Source organism: Micropterus salmoides, unplaced genomic scaffold, assembly GCF_014851395.1.
Source record: "Micropterus salmoides isolate LMB-PRFRI ecotype aquatic unplaced genomic scaffold, ASM1485139v1 Ms_hic_scaffold_3, whole genome shotgun sequence".
In the NCBI taxonomy this organism is placed as follows: domain Eukaryota; kingdom Metazoa; phylum Chordata; class Actinopteri; order Centrarchiformes; family Centrarchidae; genus Micropterus; species Micropterus salmoides.
The window spans coordinates 31,835,468-31,859,352 of NW_024042261.1; the positions used below are offsets into that span (position 1 = coordinate 31,835,468).

The window sequence follows — 23,885 nt, forward strand, 5'->3', positions numbered from 1 at the left end:
GTCCTGTACCGAATTGGTCCGGTACGAATACATGTACCATTATACCCCTAGTTTACATACAGCTTCTATGTGGTTATGAGTACTAATGTTTAGATTATATCTTTATATCTGAAATGCACTTTTCATCATTCTAGGATACAATTTAAAAAAGTTACTTGATTATTGCTGTCCTCAAGGGATAAGCATACTTCTTTGAGTACTTCATGAAAGATTATAATTCTTAATCTCAGTATTATTACTTCAAATCCCTACATCAAGGCCTAACATACATTTTTGAGCTTGATTGAAAACCGCAAGCAACAGGCACCCCTCTATAATCTCTTGTGAATGCAGGCCAATTACGTAACAGCTGAACACAAACAGGCCTATAAAGCTGCTACTGTGCAGCTTTTCAGACAGTCAGGGCGAAAAGCACTTAAGCACCCTGGTTTTAGAAATAATGTAACAACTGTGGAAAGTTCAGCTTTTATTATTAGTCCATCACAATTTCTGGGATCTGTTTTCCACCATATATATAACAAAAGTAATTATTTCTTGCATATTCAGGGTTTCTCACTTAACTGTAAGATAGTTCCCCAAACAAATCTATACAAAACCATGTGAGAGGCCAGTGTAAAGGTAAGATGAGCCAGGACTTATTGTAAAGATCACCAAAAGTTTCAGTCATGTCAGCACTTCAGGAGGTTTTGTTTTGTCAAACATCGACTATGTGCAGATATGTGACTAGATGTACTCCAAATTTCAACATTTACATTTCTGCAAATGTCTCTACTAATTTGGGAAGCTATTCTCAAGCAAGTGCTCTTTACTCAAGTGACAAAAAAACGTGTAAGATGAATTAAAAAAAAATGTGGAGTGCGCATTACTGTAAATGTATTTTTAAAAACTTGGGGTGCTTCCAGGTAAATGAGTTTAGCTTTAAAGTTTCTGATGGATGACAGACAGAAAGTAAGCTATAATGTGATCACTTGCCGAGAGATTATGAAAAAATCCTTCCTGCCAGTATCCTTAAGGATATAGCAAAGGAAATACATTCTTGATTTGATTAGAATGTAACATGAAGCAGCATCTGAGCACCCCCCACCCCCCAAATGAAGAGTCTAACTCCTCTTACAGTGGAGCTGCTATTCAAGTACAAGTGGTGAAAAAGGAGAGGATTTGATAGCTTTAATGCAAATCTTCCCTCTGTTTTGGTGTATTATATTGAGAAGGGCTACCTTTCACTATAAATCAAATGTCATGGTTATTTTCTAAGCATGGCTTTATAAATAATTGTAAATGTATATAAAATAAAAATAGAACCAATTTTTTGAATAACGAAGGACAAAAGACTGCTGGAAGCTTCTATACAGTTCCACAGTATGTACACACAATCAGAAGAGATGAAAGCAGCAGACTCTGCAGCTCTTACGGGGGTGGTATTTGGTAGAGGCAGGGGAAATAACTGTAAATTAAAGGATAATATAACCAAGGAAAAACAAGTCATAAAATTGGGAATGAATGCAATGCCAGAAAATGATTCATTAGCAGTTTACAATGTTACTTGGACTTGCTGCCTTGTCGCGCTCACGCCCAAACTTAATTACAGTATTTTATCTGCTAAGAGAGGAGACTTGTATTCACTCTTTAAGAACATTAAAATGATACATTCGTCTAAATGTGTCATCAAAACCATGAATAAATGTATCACAGATTGTGTGCTACTGAAGCATTCTAGGGATTGTCTTTGAGTGCCCTTATTTAAACAAATTTAAACATTTGAATTTAAACATTCAAAATCAATATCTGAAAAATAAATAAATAAACACCAATAAGACATGTTAATGCATATAAAAGACCCTGATTAATTAGTAACTCTTTAGCACCTCACATTGCTGATTAATAATATATAAAATCAGTTGTTTTGATAGTAAATGAAAAAGGTTGACTGTTTGCCTCTAAATTCAGAGAGGCATGTTGTGATTAATCTACTGCAGTATCATTATGTACAACCCAGCGCCCAGCAGACCCACTGCTGCTACACTTAACTCAATGTGGTGTATAAATTTAGAGATCATACTGTACTTACAAGAAATTAATTTACATGAATTACACTGACATTAGATATGGTTTCTGTCAATTTAAAGAGGAGCAAAAAATGTTTTTCCTACAGTAAATCACCACTTAAAAGTGGCTTTGTCGTTTCATATCATCTCATCTATGGCACTTTCAGACAGCCCCAATCAGCTGTTTTTCCAAGGTGTAAGGTACATTAATGTAAGCAATGATTAAACAATCTATCAACCTAACTACTTTTGCCATTACAGTCTCCCACACCCATCGCTTCCAATAATATTACACGTCTAAAACATGGAGGGGAAAAAGCGCTGTTTTTTTTCATACTCAGTATTCTGAACGACCTTTGAGGATTTGCTGCAGGCTCTGTCCTTTTTTTTATACAATCAGCTATCTGCATACTTTATACTGTATATTCTATAATCTTCAAATACAGATCTCAGATCAGATCTCTGCATACAAGTAATAAAGTCAGTATAACATCAAGGTAAGTCAAAATAACGGTACAGTTAGAACAGTAATTAAACCAAACTACAGTATGTTGGTTCCAGCAGAAATCTCCCTGTGGCTGAGATGTATTTGGAGAGATCTGTTATAATCTGTTATAATAAGAATGAAACCAATGGTTGGAAACGATTAAAAGGGCTTTGCTCTTTGACTTCATGACAGCATATTGCAAGTGCTGTTTCCATGGTTTCTATTAATTCATAGCAATAATGTATCAACTTATTTTGCTCTTAAATCAAAGGAATTTGAGGACTATTTATAATTTGCAAAGACTAAAATATGAATGCCATACATCACACCACCTGATCCACGCATCATTACCAGGTGTATCAAACAGCAGGGTGCTCTGTGTACGGCAGGATTAGGTCAATAACTCAATACCATGATGTTGTGTGTAGGCACACGCGGGAAACATTTCCCATTATTCCCTGTACTCTAAAGCAATTAATACGAACAATAACTTCAAATACTTTACAGAAATGCAGTTTGGACACTTTCTAAAGACAGAATTTTCTCCCTGTTGTGCTTATTTGTAACTGCAGGAAATTAAAACTGTACTGTCAATAAAGCTTTTATTTATTCACTACCTCTATTATAAAACATATCCGATTCACACATGTCGTAGGGTTAACCGGATAACCAGTTAACCTAGGTTGACCACGTACATCATGTCTTCACTACTTGTTACTTTTATTGTACTCTTCAATGTTTCTTATTAGCTTGCAATGACCACACACAACCAATTGTGTGGTAGGGTGGTTTGGTAGGTGCGAGTCTATGAAATGTAATGTAGTGTAAGTGTATGATAGTACAGTATAAACATAAAATATAACCTCAAATATATAAATTAGTTTATTTAAACAAATACATTTTTCATAAACTGCAAAAAAATTTGTTTCGTTTTCACAAGCAATAGGATTTATGGTTTAATCTACATTATATAAGGGCTGGGTTGCTAAAGAATCCAGGTTTCAAGGTGTAGGCAAAACACACATGCATTTAAGGGTTGAGTGTCTAATCATTTGTGACACATAGTAAAAGAACTACATACTGATGGAAATATTTTAATTATAAATATATCATGCATACATCTCCAAGAGGTTTAGAAAAATGTGCATCTTTACACACATGTTTTCTTAATTGTTCATTCAGTTTAATTGGTCATTTGACCACCATTATCACTACTTAAATTAATATATAGTATAAATAGTTTTTAAATAGGAGTTTTCATAAATAATGTAAAAAGACATTAGGAATTACTAACAAGGATTGTGAAGAGATTGTAGTCCAATATGAGCCTACTCATATCATCTGGGTGTGTAGAAAGGTTTGAATGTTTAACTTCCATTAGAAGAGACACAGTGAGGCTTAGGAAACTGATCAAATCAACTTTACACCATTTTTTGTGTTAACTCTGCATAGTGAAGAAATGACAGTGGGCTATGGTTTCAGTGTTACTTCTGAATGTGAAAATCCCACAGGAGTCTGTCAATCTGGGCTAAATTTGACAAAGTCTTTGTGGAGCAATATATCTTGAAAACCCATATTTCCTATTAGTGCTCCTGCATTGCCATTGGCAAAAGTGTAAGTAATTCAGAATCACCTTAGTACAGTGTTCAAGAAGAATATCTTAAAATATCCTGATGGTGTTTCACTGATTGTGTTTTGAAACTGAGAAAAGTAGAGCACAGAGTTTAAAGTCAGAGACAATTACAAGTATCATCAGTTAGCCTATACCTGCAGTGTGCACATTATTACTTTTTTCATGTGATAAATGCAGTGATGAAACATATCGTTTTCCATTTTCTTGTTGCTCTTTAGGTACATTAGTAATGAAACAGAACTGAATCCTCTCAGTGTGTGCTAAAGTCTTTTTTGTCTTGTAGTCAGTGTGATTATATTATGATTAGATTATGAGTGTGACTCAGAGCCTTAGTTTTCATAATTGTCATGATATTTAAAAATTTTAATGGCAATATTGTGACATTTTCTAGCTACAAAAATGTGAAAAAAAATAGTAATGGTCATCGTGTTGCCTTGTTTACCTTTAGAACTCGCTTTATTTGTATAAATACCCTATATTTCTCTAAATATAATAGCTTTCCTGTTCAATTTCTACTCTGATGCACTCATGCAAACACACAACAACTCCACTAACTGACTATACTATATTTTTAGAGGGAGAGAATTTATCCACCCTCAGAAAAGTGTTGAGAATACTGTGGATTGTGGGACAGACTTTTTGTTGAATGTGAACAAGAATGTGGATCTGCAGTGATGAAGAAACACATGTTAGTTTACTATCACTTAGCTCCACCTACCTTATTTGCAGATTGAGATCCAATCACAATGCAGCCAAAAAACGAGATAAGCAGAACACTAACCCAGGGGTGAAATGCAAAGACCTGTGATCAGAGGTCATTATCCAGATAACATACCCAGATCCAGATGCAAATGTAAATGAGGTAAGAGAGAGTTTGGTTGTGTCACTGTTGCATCCAGTCTGCATTATGTTAAGTTGAGCACAAGGTTACATCAATAATGTAAGCTTGACTACAGTCACTGTGATGTTATCCAGGTTGTTCACACACAGACTACAACACACACACACACACACACACACACACACACACACACACGTGTCTATGTAGACATTCACTCTCACACACACACACTGGGCTGTCTGTCTTAAGTTCATTCAATCAGCCAAGTGTGAAAATATTATAGTAAATTATGCTACTGTAGTTCATATGGAAGTGTTTCTGCACACCACACACATTTTGTTTAGTATTTTTATGGTGTTAAAAGTATAGTAAAAAAAATATTACAGGAATTTGGAATATCATTACATTATTCCATTTCTTGTCTATATTAGATTAGTGTGACATGATAATGTGATGTAATGGTTTTCATGATATTTCACTTATATTACCCTTACACCTTATAATTTACTTTGTATTATAAAGGACTTGGTGCCTTAAGGTACCTTGTGGATATAAAGCAAACCTTCAGATTGTAGATTGGCAATCCCTGGTTCAGTCATATCAGTGCTTCAAGCCCAGCACCGTAGAATTGGTGTGTGTACCACAAAAAGCAATTGTGTCCAGAGAGCCCACTTCTGCATCAAGCTACCTCACACAGTGATTGTTCAATCACAGGGCTGAAACTATACATACAGAAAAACTCCATACACGGTTGCTTTTTAGAAGGAAGATGATCTAAATTTTTAATCAAACTTGAAGCTGTAAAAATCCTGAATTGTTTTATAGAGTTCAATTAATTATTTCAGAGCAACCACATAATTTTTCAAAAACATTCTAAGCATTGTTTCCAAGGGTCACTAACGTATGGGCCATGTGCTGCTGTTCTGACTACAAACATTCTTATGTGAAGTTTAACTACAACAGCGCCTTTGCTACAACATTTTGGGTGTCAGACCCTCTGTTTTTTTCTAAGTAATGTGTTAAAACTCCAATCATTTACAATTTTGGTAAACTTGCCTTTTTGGAAAATAAGAGTCAACATCGTCTGCTACACAATGACCCTGGTTTTGCCCACAACTAGGCACTTTAACACTCTGACAAGCAATTTGAGAACTTTTGCAGATATCTGCCATTTGGCCAGCGTAACTGAACTACAGCTTCCACAAAACACAGTCTTCACAAACATGTGAAAATGCCAACCATGTCTTTTTTCATAGCACAAAAGCCTCCTACAAGTATGCGTCCATTTGAAAAGTGTCTGTCGGCACCTTTCCACTGCGAGTCCATATGGTCCCTGTATTTATGGGGTGATGAGGCCTGCTCCTGGGGTTCAGAGTAGTCATTATCTGGGGGATGCTACAGCTCCAGTAGTTAAGGTCACCTGGTACACACCGGATGTCCTCACACTCCACCAGTAGTGGGGGATACTAAATGTGTAATCATCTCTGAGCCCACAGAAGGCAGGGTCTATCCATACTGGCCATTATTGTAGGGTCCATCCTGGCTTTATATCCTGCTATTTCAGCAGAACAATCCAAAATACTACATCTATCCTGTGGTATTATAACAGATAGCAGAAATAGCTGACTACAGTGAAGGCAGGACTCTTATTGGGCTCAAAGTTCATACTGAGAATAAAACTACTGTCTACTATTCTGATTGGTACCACTGTTTCCTATTCTTGAAACCAATACTTTTCTGATCAATGAGTATTTATTGAATTCTCAAATGTATCTAAATGCCAAAAAAAATATTGATTATTAGCATTAAGCAAAAAGCTACTAAAAAGGTATGGTATATTCCAAGACAAGCAACAGTTTACATTAGAGCTTAAGTGTTTAGTCCATTAATCGATTAGTTGAAGGACAGAAAATTAATAAAACATTTTTCAAGCATTTATTGGTTTAAGCTTCTCCAATGTGAGAATCTTTCTGTTCTATCTCACTGTAAATGCCAATAACAGTGTCAAACAATTAATCAAAATCTTATCAAAATCGCACATGGCCTACTGCAATTTTCAATTCGCAGGAAATGCAAAATTGGCAAAATGTGTGTCAAAATACCATTTTAAATAAAATATTGTCATGCTGCAGAGATGTCCCAGCCTACACCTCATAACCGCAATTAAAAATCGATCAATTTTAGCCAATATCATGACAAATACCATGAAATAGAGAAAACAACGTTAGCTAATGTTGTGCGTTAGCAAACCATCGCTACAGTTGCTGCTGCAAAGCTAACATGCAGAGGTGACAAGATGGTTCCCAGAGCCTGCACACCAGCTCCAGACAGTGATACTCACTTTCCTGCTACTATAGCTAACATCACAACAACAGCATGTCCTGGCGAACTACAAAGTAAGCAGAACGTGGGTATGTCATTTAACATTACCTGACACACAAATAATGTTGTGTGGCTTGGTCCAGAGCCAGGGCTGTGTACAAACACAGAATTTATTTTCAGCACACACATAGAGCGGACAGCAGACTGTGAAGAGGTATTTGCTGAATTTGACTTTTGGATCGTATTGGATTAGAATCGCATACCTCACCTTTAATGGAGAAAATACTGCTGATTAAACAATGATGAAAATAATTAATTACAGCCATAGTGTGCACATATTACAATTACAAAGCTGATGACAGGGGTGGAGTGATAACTGCTAAAAATCAAATGTTTCACAAAAATTACAAATTATTATGTAGTTTTATTTGGGTTTCCATTGCGGTCATTTGCAAATTCAAGACAAAGCCTGCCTTGCTCCACACAGTGGGTGCACCGACATAATATCTGTAGTAATATCGCAATGCCATCTCAAAAAGCTGACAAGAATTACATTCATGAACTTTCCTTTACTCCCCATACCCACTTGGGCTTGGATCTTCTTTGGTAATTTTAACTTCAAGCTCTGCATACAGTCACTTTGAAGGTATAATTGCAAAGAATTTAATTTGCCATGTTTTAGAAAGATAATGACCCTGCTAAACCTAGGTATTTTTACTACAAGGTCGTTGACCCTGTTTTAAATGAAAGACCTTATGACACATCAATGATAATTGCCTGTTCAGCAATTAAACAGCAAAATGCCTTAATGATATAACTTTATTAAAACTGTAGCTCTAGATCTAGCTCTTTAATCTCGAATAATCTGTTTAGGGCTGTCCCGGACTAAGGATTTACATAGTTGAATCAGAATCATTAAGTCCTGCCTATAGTTGACTGATAGTCGAATCATGTGTGTTTTTGTGCACGGAGATTGCGGGCGGGGGGGTGGGTTTACACATGGTGGCTCCGCTTTAATCTTGAGAAGCTGCACAGCTGCAGTCTCTTTTCACTCAATTTACACCGTAAATTTCCAGCTAAACTGAGGCTTTTTGAAGACCCTTTTCTCTTGCGCGCTCTCGCCTGCTATTCAACGGTCTTGTGCCGTACTGCCAACAACTGCAAGCACATGGCGGTTCCTCGCGGGTCTATTTCAAGTAGCCGACTATTTAAAAACGATATAATATTCTTTGTGTGGTTTGTCAACGTTGATAAATTATCGGATAGTCCCGTGAGGTGCGGACAACTCGGCACAACACCGGTGAAGCGGGGGCTCCGCTCAGTCTCTTCAGCAAGTGTTCCTCCACTGCCACTACACATACACACAACGCATACACACGTGCATTGACGACCCAGGGTTACAACTTTAAAACATTTATTGAAAGTTTTTTTACAGTCTTACATTAGACAGTCTTTTTACATGTTTATTTACAGTATTAAACGTTGAAATGTATATTGTAATATGCTGTATATTAAGTAAGTGGGTAAGTAAGTTCAGACGTTGAGCACCCCCATATCGCCAAAATGGCATGATCCTTGTTTCGCTGTGAAGCTTCGACTGTGAAATTGACAGTCAAATCAGGCTCCGCCCATCAAAGCATCAAATCTTCGACTATTAGGGGTCAGCCCTAAATCCGTTACACCAATCAATGATCCACGATCAAGGCTGTTGTAAATAAGGCTGCAACTGACAACGCCACTGTAGATACAATGATAGCCAAGCAAATCACACTTCTGCTGCAGTCAATTTTGGAGGGTTAAAGAGAACAAAACTCAACTGGATTCTCACCTTCAGCTCTGTTGAGTCTTTAAGACTCTGAGGAGTTTAACATTTCTAGTTTTCTGTAGACCACATCTGCTATGTGACTACTTTTTTTTTTTTTTTTACCTCCAACATATTTTTATGTACCTAACTTTTGGCATATTTGTTGTGCTTATATTTACTGTAATTAAATATGTATTTTTAGTGCCGTCATTGTACTGTTCAAAAAGGTCGCCTCCCTCCCTCCAGAGCCCAGTTCGGCCCAACTATGGAGTATAGAAGCTATAAATTTTGTACTTGGCATAATACAACTGGTTAGTGTGTCTTCCCTACCCTCTCTATAATCAATCATATGGAGCATATGGATTTCTGCTGTCTTTTTTACTCTACTGAAGACAAACCGTGTCAAAAGTTAGTCCTTGCAAAGTAATTTTAAGAGGCTCTGTTTGCTCCAGTTTCACAAAAATGGAAAATCAAAATGTGCAAGGTATCATGCTGTATTGTGGCTTCACCTTCATTCTCAGAGCGGTTACTTGCACACCTGCACTTCAGAGGCATAGTTCATGCCAGCCAAAATAAACCAAACTGAAATAATAATGCTTCAGGGTTCGAATAAACTGCTCCGAACATGCTCAGTGTGAACACACCCCAGAATGTCACGCTCGTGCAGCAGTCAGCATGTGGTGAAACATTTTCCATAAAGACAACTCCCAATGTAATGTAGTCTCTTTGAAGAGGAGGTCACCTATCTTTTTTAATTGTAATGCTTCACTGAACACAGGAAACTCACTAAAATGTGTATTTATGTTTTCCTTAAAAATCTTAAGACTCTTGTCCTCACAAAAATCTGTAAAGAAAATTAAATTTTTCTCCTTTCCTAAAGTCTCACCAAAATCAGAAGTAAATCTATAAAATGATAAAGTACTATGTTATTATATGTGTAATGGTTTAACCTTCATTTTAAAAATGCATTAACCCCTTTTAAATATCCCATTCATAGCAGGTGAAGGAAATGGTAGATGCATCTTACATTACACCATGACACTTCTCTCTGCTTTTTGCAGTTTGTGTGCCTTCCTGCTTCACACCTTCTCTTCCTTTCCCCTTCTACCCCTCAGCTTAGCGGCTTTAAGGCTTTTTTTCCCCTCAGCAAAGCATGCTCCCTGGCTCTGAGCACTGGCATCTCTTGCATCGGTATGCAGCTCCCGTTCAGACTGCTGATCCCTCTTTATGAGGACATGAGTTTCAATGCTTTTATCCCCCACCTTCAATTGCAAATATGCCTGCATTCAGTATCTATACTCCAGCTTTAGAGACCCGTGGGAAGCTTTTCAAGAGGAAGTCAATAAAAGTGTATAAACATGCATGAGCTTAAATTTGTGCTTTTTGCATCTTTATTCTAAAGTTAGGTTTTTGAGATGGCGTTGGAAAACAAAATAATTTTCCAGTTGTTACACAGAAGCAGAGCTTTTAATATTTCTGCTTCTGCATTGCATCAAATTCAATACCTTGTGAGCAGTGATTAATTGCCGGTTTAAAACAATTCAACACATTACACTTGTGAAGACATTTAAATTTTAACATTTGTGTAAGCTTTAACAGATTTGGTTAACATTTTATTTCTATTAAATAACTGATCTGCACATTATGTTCATATTTGAATTATAATGGACATTGTACACTGGGCAGAATTAACTATAACCTTCACTCTCTAGTCATTATCTATAGACTACACAGCATGATACGGATGGGTGTGCGAAACAGTCTTTAGTCCATCCCTATGCTAACCTGGAATGAAGCCAAGTGTCATATATAAGATACTCCTCTGTGGCACCAACAATAATTCTTACCAGAACATTTCTTACCAATGCAGCAGTGAACTTGATAAACTGTCAGGGACTGGTTCTATAATGCGACTGAAGATGCAGGGACTCAGTTGCATGTTCGACTGCCTTCAGACAGTGTACGCAGTGGAAATTAGTCTGATAACTACAAGCAAGTTTGCTCAATAAAATTGTCAAATTTAATTGCTGTAAGAAAATAAACAGGTTGGACTGGTGCAATTTTTTTTCAGGATGCTCTCAGGCAGTCGCTTTACTTATATTATAGTGATAACACCGGGGAGTAGAGAAAAACCAAGAGCACATGGGAAAATGTCACAAAATACTCTGAAATACTGCCAGACTTGAAGACACTTTAATTAGCCTCCTCTTTGTTAAGTTTTACAGTGTGTGCTCTTTAATTTGGCATGTTTTCTCCAAGTTCCTGCAAGTTTTCTTTCAAATTTATAGACATAAAAGTCTGAAGTAGACTGGAGACACTAAACTGCCTTACAGTGTGACTGTTATTATCTGTCTGTGTACAATGCCCTCTGTGATGGACAGGCGACCTGCCAGGTGCACCTGCCTGCATCCTACAAAATGTATGCTGGGATAGTCTACACCTCCTCATGACCCTGAGAGGGATTCAGCGAGCTGAGAATATGAATGGTTTTCATTTTTGCCCCACCAAATGGTTACAAGTCTGTCTCACAAGTCAACAATCTGTTCTTAGCAGGTTTCCCTTTCTATCGTTTTTGTTTATTTTCAGGGTCTTTAATTTTGTATTGTGCACAAGGCATATCAAATCATATAGCCATTAAATGCAAAACATTACCCTGGAATAAATAACTACATTTGTCTTGATTTGCTGCTTGCAAGTTTATGAAAATGCATGACTTATTCCAGCAAGCTATCAAATTTCCAAAGATAGTGCAACAGAGGCTCCTTTATCTGGAGCTCAGACGTCCAGCCTGACTGCTCGACTGAAGGGGCTTTATGAGCACAGCAACTCACTGATGCAAAATCCTATTGACTGTGTGGGACTGATGGAATTTATGTGTAAACACATAAAATAGAAACATTTAAAACCAGTGGTCAGTGAATGTATAAACACATTACAACCGATAAACTAATATCATCAAAACAAACAATCATTTACATTTTTGAAACATTTAGCACATCAATATGCTATTCGCTGAGGACTTTTGTTCCTTAATACTAAAGCTTTAACCACAGAAAGGAAAAGCAATGGTTGTGTGAACTGAAAGCACATGGCAATCGTCATATCTGAATAACATACACTAAACAAAGGCTCCCCAACTTATTGTCCAATTGCATCTTTGTTTGTGCACTGGCAAAAGACCCTGACATAACTCAAAACAAGCGTGGTCCCTTTTGGTCAGGCTGCCAGGTGTTTGGTTGCAGTGATACCTTAGACAGTCAATAATTCTTTTTGGAAGCCTCCCAAACATGCACAGCAAAAGCAGAACAGGACATCTATTATAGCAACCACATTATGTCAAATATTTCATTGTTAACATTCTGCACTCAACACTTCTGTCACTTGTATTGTTTTTTTGTTTGTTTTTTTAGGAGAACTAGAACTGCTTTTCTAACGATGTCTTCCGTTTCTGTAATAATACCCAGATACGCGCGTGAACATACAACAGAAAACACAGGTGGCATACCTTATAGGTCATACAACATCCAAAATGACTAGAACAGATTACATGCCCGCTGGGTCATGGAATGGTGTATGGCTGTCATTTCTGAACAAAAAATATTAACTTTGTTCATAGAGACTGCAGCAAGAACAGAAAAGGGAGATCATCACAGCAGCTAAATGAGATTCAGAGGCTCATCCATAGTCGGGCACAAAGCCCACTTCAACAGAGATGAGGGCCAAGAGAGATTGGTAAAGGTCAATACTGCAAACGGGCATAAAATGAAGTATTGGCTTCATTTCGGGCACAATACTAAAATGTAGGGAACGCATAAACCTCTCACAGAACGGACACCTACCACCTTTCCAACAGCACTGCAAAATCTCATTCATCAAAAACTTCAATGAGAAATGTTCTTTATTCCATACTTAGCAGATTCTATTTAAATAAGGTTCGAGTCCCTTTTATATATTTTAGTGTGTTTTTTGTGTTTACAGTAGATATCCAAGTAGGATCAATTCTACTGCATCTTTATAGAGTATTGTTTTATGTTGAGGACCTTTAACCCTTTAGTGGTGGACTACATTTGCATAATAAAAATAGTGAAAATGCTACAGTATAAAGACATTAGCTTTTAGTTAGAGTTTAGTAATACTGTATAAAAGACAAAATAGCCTATAGGGCTCAATGAAGTAATTTTTTAAGCTTTGGCTCACTCCAGTTTGCTGTGCTATCGGAATAAGTATTTAACTAACTGCACTTTCTATTTCTATAATTAGTTTGACAACTACAGTGAATTATGGCTGAAAGGGGGGTGGCTAGCAAAAGCGGCTTATAAAGTAGCCGATTTGTATTTCTAGTAGGTTATTTTAGGTAATTTCCCACTAGTGCTGCAACTAACGAGTATTTTGATAGTCGATCGATTATTGAAATGAATAATCGACTATTCAGATTATGAAACGCAAAATGACACAATGCCTCTCATTTAGCTATTAGCCTTTAAATTAAACCTGAGGTTGTTTTAGGCATGTGCTAATCAACAGTCAAGACAATAAAATAAATACTGCTTTCAAAAATGCATCTTTTAATGAACGTTTCTGCTGCAGCAACAGAAAGTTCCACTGAAATCACGTCCTGATAAGCAGCTGATCTGCTGTTTTTTTTAGGGGAGTTTGGGGCGGATTGCCTCACGCACAGACAGGAGAAATGTTTTCTCATTTTAGAAAGTATGAAATTGTCCGGTGTTGTCTAATCTTGGGCACTCGGCAGCAACACGTTCTCCAGCTGGGAACGTCGCCATGAGCGATGCGTCGTTTAGGATTGTAAAGTCAGGGCACATCTGGAATGTGGACCCGGCCTTTGTGTATCATAATTATGTGCTACTCACAGCACCATTACTGTAACAATCAATCAAGTTGACCAACTGTATAGAAAACAACAACATTACGCGCCTCCTCTTCAGATGCTCTGGTGTTTTCAGGAGAGCTCAGCTTTGCTGCAGTTCACGACCTTTCTGGCTGTGTGAAGAGTGAAATGCTGCCACACTCTGGAGGTTTTAGGTTGTGAAGGTGTTAACGTTACTGCAGCTCTGATGTTGTTTTAGTAACTTCAACGTTACTGTTCACATCACTCTACTCTGTTAAGCTGACGGTGTCGCTACGGCCCGATGACGTCATGAATGAATCGATTACGTCGATTAGTTGTTACACCCCTATTTCCCACCTTATTTTAGTGTTTATTCACTACTCGAAATTGCTCCCCTTCTCTTCTCTCCACACTCACACATGCACCTAGCCTTCACCTCTGGTCTCTCACTGCAAACTCACCGGCTTGCCCCGCCTCTTTCTGTCTCTCTCCCTGTATGCATCTCTGCTCTTCTTTCATTCTCCATCAGCAGTACGTTTAGAAAGTCGTCGCAATTAATAAACTCACCTGAGATTTTCAAGTGCACCGCATGTGGATCAAAGCCAACGTGGTACTGAGTGTCATCTGCAATGGCCCGCCCAAATAATGTAAATGTGGGAAACACTGTATTTAAAGTTAGGGCAAGTTGTAGGCCTATGTTTTGTAAATATTACACCATAAACCTATTTTAATGTCTTCCAACTGCGTATGTCACATGACTATTTTGGTCAAGTCATGATTGACTGATCATGCTTGCAAGTAAATCTACTTTAATTAACCCACACAAAACATTAATAACAACAATATAATCACGCACCCCCCCCCCCATTAGATTTAACAAATCTTGCCAGAAGTACGGCAAACTCATCTTTCTTAACAAAAGTTTGAATTGCAGTTCTTTTAGAGAAAATACACTGTCTATTCAACAGAAACAGTTCTACATAGGCCAATAAGGTTGTACTCGTCTCCTCCCATTAAGGTGTGTGAACACAGGTGCCTCTTCAGGAGTCTGAGACTGATGTAAGCACTGCTTTAACCACTTTTCAGCGTGACCAATTGTGGCATTCAACTTATCATGAGTATCTTGAGACAGACGTCTTGGCAAGTAGAAAAATCTCTTAAGCTCTTTCACTCAAATACAGGTCAAAATAATCTTTAATAGTGTAATTGCCCTTACAGTCTATCAACTTCATTGCTAAGCTTATACCCACTCAGAGGGCGCATGGCGTGTTAAAGTGCTACGACAAAGAGCATGGCGAAGGGAGACTGACAGCACACGGCATAGTTGGGGCAGCAAGCGGCTAATCTTTAAGCCCGTTCCCCACTTGTCTGAGCACATTTGCCTCTGGCTTGAGGCTTATCCCTACAGATGTATATCTGTCAACAGAAAGCTAGCAGGGCAACACTGGTTCTTTTGGAGCACATTTGTTCCCTTTACTGGATTATTCATTTGCAGTGGTATAGGCCTATACAGCACAGCACCAGAGCCAGCACTTGGCAGCTGGGAGACATTCTGCAGGGATAAACTAACCCTCAGCAGTGACGAACAGGTATCTCTGAATGTAAACCACCTTCCTCTGCCATACCTTGCTTTCAGCTTCGCCAGCTTATTCCTGTTGCTTGATTTTTGCAGCCCACAGGAGATGCACCCAGGCATACTGTACATCTCACAGGCTCCATGTATCCCATATATTACATGACATTTTGGGGTTCACTTTCACTTGGGTCCAATTTGTGTTCATTTCAAGAGATTTTCACTACACCCACATCCAAGCTCAAACAACTCCATTTTCACAAAAAGGACTTGAGAAGTTATGCACCAACTGCCATCTTATAGTACCCTCAAAAGGGCAAATCGACTGTGCAGGTAGGAGGTTATTCACATCTATGTCCACTGTCTGAGTGTTGTGAAAGCTGTTGCTGGAATCAAGCATTTTAATGACTACTCCTCATGGCATTCTATAAAAGGCCATGTGGTTTTGACCCCAGACAACTGTAGGCTACGCAAGAAGGCTAAAAGAAAACATTTTGATACTGATCCTCTGAAATTCTGCTGTTTAATTTAGTTTTTATACATAATGAATAGTTTACGCCATTGTTAGGCTGGTGAAACTGATTGGATTTTGTGACATAATTATGCAGAATTCTAACCATATGCAAACAGAGCAGAAACTGTTCATATACATTCATTTATTTAGCTTATCTGTTGGAATTTCCATCCAGATGAATGCAAATGAAAACATTTAAATAGTTCAAAGCATTTTATAATGTGTAATTTATGCATTAATATGCATGAATGTATTGTGCATAATTCTTATTTTTGAAAAAGCTATTTATTGGAATTCAAATACATCTGTGTTTAAAATTATTCCTAGGTTCCTGCAAAAGGATGTAAAGAAAATACTAATATTGTATGAATTTCATTACTGAATCATAATCAAACAACGGCAAATGATGAAAATGTTGTTCCAGAAAAATAGATGTTATTTTGGAACTTTATAAAAAGGTCCCATGGATCATCAATTTGTTCTGTGGTCTGGCAAATGTTAGACATTTTCTGACATGATTTGATGATTATGATGATTTTGCCTTTTCAATAACAACTACATAACTTTGTGTAATAATTTATCTCATCTATTCATATCTCATCTATACATGAGCTTGAATGAATAACATGACATCCTGTTCTACCATTCACAATACGTTCACAAATTCAATTTAATAATCATAAGTAGGGGTCTTATCCCACAAAATTGGAAGGGTCTTCTATTATAGGCCAATATTTGAAGAAAATATCAAACGCTTACAAGGCGCTTTTGCATTTTTAATGGCTTGCCTCAATTCCCTCCTTAATCAGGGGAGACATGTTTCATTTACATTATGAGAGAATTATTCATTGTCTCTTTTGTGTGTAGTTTTGATGTCTGTGGTTTTGATACCAGATTAAATGCTGTAACAAAAAAAAGAAAAGAAAAAAAAAAAAAAAAGAGGCACTTTCATTTATTCTCCGCTTTGCCCTCATTACTGCCCCCACACGTTATGGTCAAACACACACCAACGCTCAAATGTCACCTGCAGGTTGTACTTGCCAAAATGTCTGACGAGATAAGAAATGATGAAAGGCTCCAAGCTCAAACAAAAGAAAAGTTCCCTTGGCAGTATGGGAGCTTTTTGGGCTCGTAAGAAGGAAAGTGATGAAACACTTGAGTAGAAGGAATGTCAGACCAAACCAGAGAAGCTATGGCCAACAAAAAAACTCACAGATCATAAAACTTGCATCTCTGACACAGCTATCCCACAAGTCTGTAAAGAAACTAAGCATAGCAGTACCGCATGGCTAATTAGCATTACTAGCCTGTCTGCTACCTAACCTGTTAACTGGCTCTGATAAGTCCGGTTAGCTGACTTTGGTGAGACTGGTGCAGTGGTACACCAACACCTCACAGAGTGACATAAGTTCCCATTGGTGCAGAAACGAGCACATGGCAGGAAACACAATAGAGAGTATAGATATTCAGTAATGCTACATAGGAATTGATCTACTCTGTCACTACAGCATATTAAACATATAGGCAGTGAAGCATTCTGTAGGCTGCATCTATAGATGACAGTTCAGCAATGCATTAAAGCAAAATACTAATAGTGTAGTTGTTCTAAGAAGGATGAGCCTGCCTGAAATGACTCTCAGCATTATGGAGCATGAACAGAGCTGCTGAGGCTGAAGTCTTGTCTACAGTATCACTGCAGTGTGTGATGCGGCGCACTGCAATTTAAATGTCGATTAGGCTGTGATCGCATAGAAGATGCATGCACCTTATTACCTTCACAGAGGAGGTTGTTTTCATCCCCATTTGTCGGTTTGTTTGTCTGTTAGCGAGCACGATATCTCAAAGATTGTTTACAGATAAATGAAATGGTGAAAGGTCTGGCCATGGTCTAGCACAGAACCAAATCTAGATGCACACAGGCAATTTATTTTAACAAAAAACACAGAAATACAGGAAATTCTTTGTATATTTGACACAAACTACTACTACTGAAAAAAAAAAAAAAAAAGACATACGTGTCCAATAATTGCCCACCTCTGTGTATTTTGCAGATCACAATCCCAATGCAGATTAAACATTTCTGACCATTTTAATAACAGATTTGGAGGATTGTGCAGCCTTGTTAGAGGACTGTGCTCTCCGAGTGCTTTCTACACAGGCTTTTGGGGCACTGCCCTGGGCACTCCTAGGTTATGTGTCTAAACTTGAGCCACATAGTATAAATATTTAAAGCAGCTCTTGAAGTGGGCACTATCTTAGCACAACTCTTGGATGAAGATGATAAAACTCTCTGTGCCTTGTTCTCTCTGGCAGGATGTCATGAACCCAAATCTGTTGCAAAATGGGCTAGCTTTCTGCTGTCCATTCGTTTTCTCAACACTGCTATCACTGTTGTGTTAGCTAAATATGTTAATAGTTTTATAACAAAATAAATCATATGCTCCTAGTCCATGAACATTTTGACCTCTTGCTTTCCATGTTACAGTATTTATAGATGTACTCTAAAGCAGGAAAAGCATAATTTCTGATCACAGCCCTCTGATACAGCCCACTATTATAAACTGTCAAATTCATACTCCAAAAAAGAAGGGGGCATCATATCACATATCAGGTCACAACTGCAGTTAGCTAGTTAGCTGTGCTTAGTTGTCTTATTAGTCCTGAATGGTCACCAGTGAAAACATCTGGCTGGGACCAAACACAGACTCTGAGACTGACGGAGGCCAGTTTGACAACAAGGAATACAGTACTGGGTCATTTAAAGCAGCTCTGACCAGAACTCTGACTCCAGGGACGACAAAGACATGGCGGGTTCAGACGGGTACAGGAGTGGCGTCAAGTGGGAGAGGAGTGAGAGGGAGGTCGGGCTTCAGAGAGTCAGCGACAGTCAGTTTGAATAAAGTATGTTTTACAATGAGTTAACAGGGCAATTAGTTTGTGAAAGAGAGACAATTTGACAACTCATGAAAGTGTAGGGTTGTATTTTTCTGTTTAATAAGGAAAACAGATGTAAGAATGTTTTATTTCTTGACAGATTGTGAGTTTAGTTGGTTTAGAATAAAAATGCTAAGAGAGCTTTTGTAACTTAGCAAAATCACCGCTCGCACACATATCCCAGCTGAAACTACAGGGGGTGCGGGGGAAGGCCTGAGCTATAGTGTACGACTATTGCTCCTTGAGGCACAAGTAATATTACAAGACAGGACGGACCGGGGCTAGCTCCTTAGCATACTAACTCCAGTAGATACCTCTGCAACATGCATTAAATAGACATATTTGGCATAACGTCAGAACTGTTACTATTTGACATTCTGTTAATAATGTTGGTTCATTGTTTTGAATGTATTAAACAAAAATTCTACCCATATCTTTGACTGCAACTCACATGCACCATTTCACTTCAAATAATTTTCCAGAGCATACCATCAGTTTCAATTGTTTCCATTCAGCTTTAAAAATCATCCTGCTGAAACTTAAAAGGTGCTTAAGAAACATAATCCAGGACTATTTAATCCACTTTGTTCTTCTTGTGTAAACCTTTGCAATAGAAAGCTCTTCCTTTTGGGTGAGCTGAAGGTGCCGCCACCTTCTAATGCAAGATGCTCACAGACTCACATTCCTATCCTTTTAAAGAGGTGGTATTATGGTTTTTGGCTTTTTCCCTCTCCTTTATTGAGTTATATATGTTTTTGTGCATATACTAGGTTTGCAAAGTGAAAAAGCCCAAAGTCCAGCCCAAAGGGAGTTCCCATCTCCCACAGAAAGCACTGCTCTGAACTGCCTGAAAACAGCTCATTTGTAGTCCAGCCTTTACTTCCCTTTCTTGTGACGTCACAATGAAAATGCATGTCATAATGCTCGCTGAGTGACTAGTCCGACACGCCCTCAAAAACACCGGTAGAAAAACACTGAGCTGCAGCACACCTCTCCCTTCCAAACATTAGCTACCCTCCAAGCAGTCAATGGACATGAAGTTGTTACTGTGATATAGAGACAGAGCTCAGTTAAAACTTTATGGATGAAAGATACTTTTGTTACAGATTAATAACTCACCACTCTGAAACTCTTGCTCCAGTCCATGTTGTCAAGCTGGTCGGCAACATGTAGCCTACAGCTGAACCGAAGCGGTTTACCGTCTTTTCGCTGACTTGCCCTTCTCTGCTTCTGATTGGCTAGTAGTCCTTAAATAGGAACTGCGCATGTGCAACTCCCAACAAAGATCATTTAGAAACAAGATGTATCACTCCATTGCTAAAAGGAAGCCTTCAACACAGGGTGAAAAGAGGAGCTGCAGCAATGTGCAGTATGACAAAATATGGTGTTTTTTGAAAATTAAACCATGTAAATCTGTTCTGGTACAACATCTAAATAGGAGTTTGAACCTGAAAATGAGCATAATACTACCTCTTTAAAATCTTTATTATTTATTTTATGTTGTGTATGGCTTTCAGCTTAGCCCATGGATGCAATTCTTATTGGAGGCCAATTCTCATATCCCAGTAATGGTTAAGTTAATTTCCGTACAATATTGACTAACACTAATGGATGGATGGTAGGAAATGATCTAAAAAGATATGGTGTGCTTTCCAAAGAATACCATGAGATTAGCAGTTATGCAACATCTACACTGTTTGTAGTTAATGGACTATAAAACATGCATGGTCATTTAACCCTAACCATGATTCACTCCATAGGGGGCACCGCTTCAGAGGGCATGGCGCAAGGTGGATGTGGCTGGATGCGTCATCAGGTCACAGCTGGATATACAACACTTGATGGCATCTCAAGTTGAACAGCTCAGTGAGATGAAACAAATGTGTGGGGTGGAAACTCAGCGAAGACAGCATGACTGCTAATAGCAAAATATATCAAAGCAAAAAAAACATTTTGTAAGAGAGATAAATTTAAAAGTCAGTCTTATAAGATTTAAGCTGCCCAGCATTTGGCCTAAGCCATCAGGGCTTCTTAATGATTTATCTAATTTTTGATGCAGTTTGGAAATTGCATGAGCAGCTATAGAGACTCTGGACATGGGTTTCTTACCGATTTGATGGTTTGTATTGGGACTCAAAGTGGAGTATACTTGAGGGAAATCTCCAACAGAAATTGTTTAAATTAATTCTAAATCATTAAAATTATCAGCTCTATAGGAATGAACAATGGGATCATAGGTCACTCTCACTACAGTTATCTTGTCACTACAGTGTACTGAATCAGCACTGAGAAGGAAAAAAAACCCAAAAACATCTTATGTCTGATGTCATGGGAGACAAAATCTTTTTAAATTGGGGCCAGCAGGGGATTTTGCTTTGCTTTGATTTGGGTGTTCCTGATGTAAAACCCTTTGACACCACCCCCTACCCCCCACAAGCTGTGGGTGTTATGTATCTGCGCACTGGTCGCCTACAGGGCGGTGGCTGCGTAAGCATGTCCAAGAGCGGGACTGTCTGGGGAGTTAAGGGAGTTGTCATGAGGAGACACTGATGCCTGGCTGCAGAGTGGTATCACACACGCAACCTTGCCTGCGTCTGATTCTAGCAGCCCAACTTTGAATGAGCGACTACGTGGCTTGCACGGTTAGTAATGCATACAGGCACTGGTGGAGAATGCGTCCGCACACACACGCGTACACTTAGCCTATACAGTATGCAAACTCGCCGTGCTGGAGACAAAAGCTCCGCTCAAATGCAGTCATTGCTATATCGAACACTTATTGTCACTGATTTAAAGGCATGCGTGAAATTGCTTTTTTTTTTTTTTTTTAAAGGCCCACAGAGACCCGACAGCAGGACTTAAAATGATCAACTCAATGACAGCGGTCTCACACCAAACAAGACGCACGCCACCAGCCGCTGTAACATTTCCTGCATCCCTGTGTCAGCTCCAGGGGACATAACTAGATGAAGAGACAAACAGGAGGCGACTGCAGGCGACTCATCTTGAGCCTGATGTTTCATCTGTCACTTAGTACCAAAGGAAGGGCAAGATCCAAGTTGCCTCCGATACAAAAACTTGTGCAGCCGCATTCTGCTTTTCATTGCGTTGCACAATTCAACTTCCAGGCATTCCAGCACAGTCTGCCCTGACAGCAGACGACAGCTGTCCTCCTGGCCAAAACTGCTGCGCAAACACACATAATTTTAACGGAAAATCAACTCTTTGTATTTAATAGGCTACTTGAACTCACATGTGACATGATCACATATGATCTTTACACTTAACAGCAGCCACCACCTCTCCGCACACCACGCCCGTCTATACAGCAGCATCCAGCGCTCACCTTTAAAGACGCTTGCACAGAGGCTGTAAAGGATGAAGATCAAGTGCTGCTTGACAATCATATTCTTCTCTTTTCCTTCACAATTTTACGTCGACACTCCACTCGCGTTTGTCGCTGTCTTTTTCTCTCTTTTTCTTTCTTCTCGTCGGGATGGACTTATCCAGGTAAACAGCGCAGGTTCGGACTGACCGGAGTTAAATTGATGAACTCTGCCTTTTCCAGAGAAGTCCCTGTGTATTTTCGCAGATCCGGGGGCAGCGATTACTGTAGTCTAGCAGGACGGCAGAGATGCTCGTCTGCAAAGTGCAGCTCCTGTCTCCCTTTATTGCCTTTCTCTTTGACTCGCTGCAGAGAGCAAGAGTCCCGCCCACGCTTTTTGACTAATAAAGATGCTTCACCAATGGAGAACACCTAGAAATAGTTCTGATCTCTGGTAAACTGTCAAAACAATTACACCATGTGACATAAGGGTTACTTTCTTACATGCATTTCGAGAGAAAACATCAGTAATCCCATGATCAATACTAGAAGGATAATATAGTAAATACCAGAGCAGAACAATAAGCCTCTGCAGGAATATGGTAATAGTTTGAGCCCATTATAAAATATCATAAAATATAATAAGATAATGAGGGGCCAATGTGAGCTTTCACATTCACCCTCCAAGGCTCTAAAAGGAAGCAATGATGATGGTCTCGACTCCATGTTTTTTTTGTCAAAGCAAGTCTTAACTGTGAGAGTGTAAAAATCACCATGCCAGTGTTTTAATGTATTAAAATATGCCCACAGCAAGAAGAGTTCATTTAACACTTTTAGACAGTTTTGAACAGACAGCCCAGAATCATAACAGCTTTTTGAGCAGACAGACAAGCCTGGAGTCAACACAATTCAAAATAAGTGTCACTGCAAAATTGACTCTTATCACTTTGAGCATGTTTATAATGCACACTGAGTATCTTTCTTGGAGTCTTGGAAATACAATAAACGGGACAGCATGCAGTAACCGAAGAAAGACCTGTCTATGTTGTGTGAAGAGGCTGTTGCTCTCAGAGGTTGTGACCTGGTGTCTGGGTGTGTGTCAGGAATCAGTGCACAGGCGCAGGGGAGGGTAATGGGCTACAGGACATCCCTCTTTCTTCAAAAGGAGTGGTGCACAGAAATGAGTGTGACCATCCCAAAAGACAGGTGGGGGGAAAACGGTGGCTCCAGTCAAGGATCATTTTCTAAGCCCATCGCAAGGATTTTACACATGGTTTAACATGCTGCCGGTGGAATTTGGTTCAATTTTGCACAGTGGCCTTCCATGCCACTCCCACTTCAAATCAAATCGCTGACCTGGCCATACCTCTTGAGAAAAGGCGGTGGTGCTAAAAATATATTCCAGGCGTTTAAATGATTGGCTTTTCTGTCAGTATGAATAAATGTAAATTACATGATGCTCCCCCATTCATTATCAAAACAAGAAATCAACTCGGTTACTAATTTTCATTGCCAAACAAAAGGAATGCAGCTTTTTTCAGCATGTTCTAATCCATCACAA

At 38.7% G+C, this 23,885-nt stretch overlaps 1 protein-coding gene across 2 annotated transcripts in view; it reads right to left on the reverse strand.

The window, feature by feature from the left end:
* Window positions 1-22,736, reverse strand: part of LOC119883478 (cell adhesion molecule 2-like) — a 152,096-nt gene extending 129,360 nt beyond the window's left edge. Inside the window, exon 1 of one of the 2 annotated variants that reach the window (XM_038694128.1) lies at window positions 22,346-22,736. In XM_038694128.1, the coding sequence (XP_038550056.1) occupies window positions 22,346-22,406 (61 nt within the window). In that variant the 5' untranslated portion in view covers window positions 22,407-22,736. The remainder of the gene's footprint in view (window positions 1-22,345) is intronic. The other variant, XM_038694129.1, reaches the window with a different exon arrangement.
* Window positions 22,737-23,885: the final 1,149 nt, after the last annotated feature.